Here is a 5216-nt window from a genome sequence, read left to right as displayed (position 1 = left end):
ATTAAAAAAAAAACCCCATCAGTCAGTTTGCTTTTCTAATCTTTTGTTTTACACTTGTGGTGATTGTTTACATTTGGATCACTGATTAGTGCTTGAATAAGTTAATAACCTCCTTCTGTCTGTGCTCAGGCTGCAGCCCAGCAGCAGGAGTCTGAAACCACCCAGAGAGCGGAGAAAGAGGTGACACGTATGGTTATCGTCATGGTGATCTCCTTCCTGGTGTGCTGGGTGCCCTATGCCACCGTGGCCTGGTACATCTTTGTCAATCAGGGAACTGAGTTCGGGCCGGTATTCATGACCGCTCCGGCCTTTTTCGCCAAGAGTGCTGCTCTGTACAACCCAGTCATCTACATTCTGCTAAACAAACAGGTATATGATGCAAATATCTGGTTTTGTGGTACCTTATTTGAGTATTTGCTTTTTATGCTACTTTATACTTCCACTCTACCCTTATCACATTTCAGATTTAGAGTTTTTAGCAGTTCCGCCGAAGAGACATTTCCCCTCTAAACTTCTCACATGGGTTGATTCAAAAAGCTGTTCAATGCACAAAAATCTTCACAAAAAAAGATTTTAGATAAGATTGGTGATTACAAAACACAAATACAATACATAAAACATTTTTTTTATTATTTTTTTTTTTATTTCACAACCCCTCAGATTTAGCTTGTGCCCAACATGTAGGTTGGAAACCAGTGACCAACTAACTTTTAAACTGTGTATAAAGTATTTCAAACTCACTCCACCTCAACCAGCTACAGCAGGAAAATGCTGCTCATGTATTGTTGCATCAGTATTTACAGTTAAATAATGTCATACTGTATATTATTATAATAATAATAATAACATGTTATTTTACTTTAATTTTAGCTTTAAATACTCTTGTATTGTTTCTATTTTATTTAATATATTTAACTTAGTAGTTTTTTTCTATTTATCTGTACTTATTTCTGTCCCTGTGCTGCTGAATTTCCCCTTCTGAGATCAATACAGGCTTAAAAGCAGGACCTTTAGTTGTAATGTAAAAGCAACATTAGAACAGAAACAGAATTTGTACTTTTACTTTAGCAAAGGATCTGAATACTCCTTCCACTCCAGTGAAGTTGTATCATAACTGTGATTCTTTTGTTGTTTTTTGTCTCCAGTTCAGAAATTGCATGATCACCACGGTGTGCTGTGGAAAAAACCCATTTGGAGACGACGAGGCCGCCGCCGTCTCCAAAACTCAGACTTCATCCGTCTCCTCCAGCCAGGTGGCCCCCGCTTGACCTGTACCCCCTCCTCCCCCCTTCAAAGTCCCATCTGTCCCTGCACACCTAGGGACCCACCACCGCCAAGCAGCACAACGTTCTATTGGCCAATCCTCTTGACTTACCTCTCCATGTGTCTTCACTGCAGTGACACAACCGCACCTTTGCTGGGTCTGACATACTGAAGAGCCAGCATGCGTTTTTTCAATCCATTTCATCATGGAAAGTGTTCAGCTGGAGTTTAACCCGGCACCAAGGGGGTGTTGTCCATGTGATCCAACTGAACACATTCCAAGCTCCCCACTACCCAAAACACATAATAGGTGAAAATCTAATTCAGCAAACCACACTACATGATTTCATCCACGTCAGCTCTTTTTCAAGTAATTGTTGCAGCTATATATCCCGAAACGCGCTTTAAACAATCCATTTAATGAATACTTAGGTGAAATTAGTCATGAATATTAATTAAATATCTCGGATGAGTTTTTAAAGTATCTGACGGGGCTGTCCTCTGGTCTCTCTGTCTCTCCTCTTGTCTTTATGGTGACAAAGCTGAGGTTGTTAGTTTGCTTTTGGCATAGACTGAGACATGAGTGTAAACAGATGGACCTGAAAAGGGCCTCTGCAGGGATAAGGCGCCTCCTGCAAGAGAGTGGATGCGTTTGTGTGTGTGTGTGTGTGTGTGTGTGTGTGTGTGCGCGTCTGTGTGTATGTGTGTGTGTGTGTGTGTGTGGGGTAGATGTTTATGTGTTTGAATGGATGTCAGAATGTCAGTGTGTGTATTAAAGAGATATTATTTTGTTAATCGTGTAAAGGCTAGGATCTTGTGGAAGTTGTTTTGTGTCCTGCAATAAAAACAAAGCTAAATGTCTGCACGACTTTTCCTTCACTTGCTTTTTCATGAGAACTTTTACAAGGCTTTTTTGAGAAGTTCCAGATGCTTGTTTGTGGGCTTTTGGGTGGCGGGCCAAGATCTTAATAGTTTTCAAATGTTGTTAAAATTTGCTATTCTATGAAATGCATTTGGAAATGAGACACTTTTAGACTTCATACAATAAACATGGTCATCGTTGGACATTTTAAAATCCTAAATACTGCAATTTATTTCACAAACTCTGACAAGTCATTTGGCATCACAAATACAGTCTCTTCTCAGATTATATTGAGCTCACATTTTTTACTCATAAATGTAAATTTCCCTCTTTTAAATTGGTCAGAATCCAACAAGAAATTCATTCGTTTACAAGCACACTGATCAACACTTCTATACGGATGCAGCTCTTCCCAATGAACTACATTACATCTGATTTCATAAATTTCAGTCATTTATATTCTCCTCTCCACTCCTCCTCAACCCATCATCAACCCGCAAAGCACATTGGGACGTACTGTTCAAAGCACCGATGGGCGCCAGTCGCCCATCTTCAACAGTCACACCTGAGAACGTTGCAGACTTTAGGAGATGGGAGGAGTTCATCGCAGTCCTTCCTACTCATCCTGATGAACAGGCCACTTAAGAGCATTATAACACATCTATAAATATTGCTATGGACATTATAATACAGTACAGTGCATCATTGGCTCGTTCCCTTAAGAAAAGGGTTCAGTGCGTTAAATTTGCCACCAGGGCTTACTGTAGGTCCCAGTAATTGTAAAGACATCCAGGAAAAGCATCATCCCCAAGCTCCTAAACCTTCCCTCTAAAGCATAGCTGAGCCAGACTGTAATTCTGTCCATGTCATAGGGAAAGATTTGGGAAAATTGCTTGGCATTCCCAGATCAGAGGAGGAACACCTTGCAAAATGTATCACGCTTGAGAGGCAGGTTAAAGTCCATTGCTCTGCCACTTTTCACGCTTCTTATAGTCTGTGGGAACAATAATGACACTTATGAAGGCTAACTCTTAAGTGGCCGACATTCCCAAGTAATTATGTAGGTAGGAGAAAGGCAGCTGTCAGCAGGAGAAAGAGATGGCTAGTAGGAAAGACACTGGCAGGTTCAGGCTTCACTGCAGCACTCGTAGATGTTGTCCTCCACAAGGGCAATGACCTGCTCGAACTTGTGGTGCAGCTGAGTGCGACGTGCGGTGGGGTTAGACTCCAGAGCGCTCACCACCTGAAGACAAACACAACAAAGATGACTTTCAGCGGCTGTCGAGCATTCATGCATCTATCTATTAAGGAGGAGGAGGAAATCAGCCACCTGCCTGGACATAGAAAGTTGAATGAGAGAGAAAAGGGAGAGCAGCGGAGGAACAACTGCAGTGCTTCAGCCTCTTCTCCAGCCTGCATGCATGCCTCCACACCACAAAAGCTCTTTGCTCTTCACATATTTACAAAACCCACATCTGCTCTGTTATTCATGCCCAATAGTTGTCACCGTGTCAGTGGGATTTATGGGCTCTTAGCGGCAGTGTGCTACCAGGCAGAGCGAACCGAGCTGGGGCGAGAGAATAGGCAATCAGGGGCCATTCACAGAGCTCTGTGAATCAGAGTCTAAGCCTCTGGCCCACGTCAGTACAGTAGCATGACAGAGGAAAGCAGCTAAACTGTATTATCATGAGGGTGCTCCATTAAGGCACAGTCACCACTGACTAAGCCTCTCCTGAGAATAGTCACAGCAGCAAGGAAACATGGGGGAGGACAGCAAGGCTTGAAGAAGGCTAGTTCAAAGAGAAACGGTAGATATGAAGCAGCAACTTAAGAGTGTCATTAAAAAGATAGGGGTGGTGGATAAAGAGAAGGTAAACAGCACATTATCTGCTTAAAGTGAAAGGTATATGTGGGCTTGATTGGACACATTAAATGGTGGCTGCTGCTGAAAAGAGAGTTCAGATCTGATTATTTTCTTGGGATGAAAATCGTTATTTCGTGCAGATATTTGAGGACATTGAGAGACAGGTTGTTGTTTACAGTGTGCTACATCTCTCAACACGCACATGATCTTCCACGCTGATGTGTCATGCTCTGATACCCATCTGTGAAACTTAAAACACCCAAAGGGTTTGACTGAGGTGACCTCAATGATGTAGTGGCTGCAGAAAGGGGCCTGTTCAAACACGAGCGACATATCTAATCGGATCTGAGATCACAGAGTGAAGTAAAAACTTTTCTTACCTGGTTTCTGTATCTCTTGGCGTATTTGTAGATTTCTGTCAAGGCCAGGTTGGTGTTGAATTCATTTCTGTATTTCTACAGGATGGAGAACAGACATTATGTATATTAGATTAAATCCCTAAATAAATCTTGCATGTAATTGCAGGCTTTCGTTGCTCCAGGTGACTAACACATGGAAACACTTTACTCACTCGTGACTCCTCAGCCAGGTGAGCATTCATCTCCTGCTCACTGAGAGGTGGCATTTCCTGTATCTGCTGGTAGTAGCATTGCACTCTCTTCTTATACTCAGGGATTTCCTTGGCATACAGCAGCTTGTTGGTAGGGGAGTCCTGAAATAAAAAACCCAATACATTTCAGTGAGGTCTATTTTATCCCTTGATTGCAGCAATATGCATTTTAGTTTGGCAGTGTGAACAAGCTTGCCACATGTAAAAAACGTTCAACATTTATGTACAGCTGAAGGCTAAAACAGGAGGGGCTGTAAGCAATCTAGCAGCAAGGAGGCAGAGCTCAGCATTGTTGCAGTTGTGGACATGACTGGAGGTTGTATAGAACATGTGACTATAAAACAACTCCGGTGCCTGCCTGAACCGCTGCCAGGCTCCATATAAGGCACGATGTCAAAATTTAAAGCCCTGCAGAGGGCTAATTAATAATTTAACACTGGGCCTCTGTCTTTCATGAAGAGGTTTGTACATTATTGTATGGTCTGCAATCAGGTGCTAATGTCCTAATAAGGATCTGTTCAGTTGGACTGGATGTTGTTTGTTGAAGATCCAATCTAAACCAGCCTATAGTGAGACAATGGGGGGAGGAAACAGTTTCCTTTCCAGACAACAGGAGA

General features: G+C 42.3%; 2 protein-coding genes across 2 annotated transcripts in view; one reads left to right on the top strand and one right to left on the bottom strand.

Annotated features, from left to right (window-relative positions):
- The window catches only part of LOC118324326 (rhodopsin-like), a 3530-nt gene extending 2250 nt beyond the window's left edge, over window positions 1-1280 (top strand). The window contains exons 4-5 of the mRNA XM_035656609.1: window positions 130-369; window positions 1146-1280. Of these exons, the coding sequence (XP_035512502.1) occupies window positions 130-369; window positions 1146-1268 (363 nt within the window). The 3' untranslated portion in view covers window positions 1269-1280. The remainder of the gene's footprint in view (window positions 1-129; window positions 370-1145) is intronic.
- A 1046-nt stretch (window positions 1281-2326) lies between these two features.
- Window positions 2327-5216, bottom strand: part of plxnd1 (plexin D1) — a 58312-nt gene continuing 55422 nt past the window's right edge. The window contains exons 34-36 of the mRNA XM_035655930.1: window positions 4561-4708; window positions 4370-4444; window positions 2327-3368 (exon numbers count right to left, since the gene is read on the bottom strand). Coding sequence (XP_035511823.1) covers window positions 3252-3368; window positions 4370-4444; window positions 4561-4708 — 340 coding nt within the window. The 3' untranslated portion in view covers window positions 2327-3251. The remainder of the gene's footprint in view (window positions 3369-4369; window positions 4445-4560; window positions 4709-5216) is intronic.

This window comes from Morone saxatilis, unplaced genomic scaffold (assembly GCF_004916995.1).
Source record: "Morone saxatilis isolate NCDOM2014 unplaced genomic scaffold, NCSU_SB_2.0 Contig15, whole genome shotgun sequence".
Classification (NCBI taxonomy): Eukaryota; Metazoa; Chordata; class Actinopteri; family Moronidae; genus Morone; species Morone saxatilis.
This window is presented reverse-complemented; position numbering and strand designations above follow the sequence as displayed.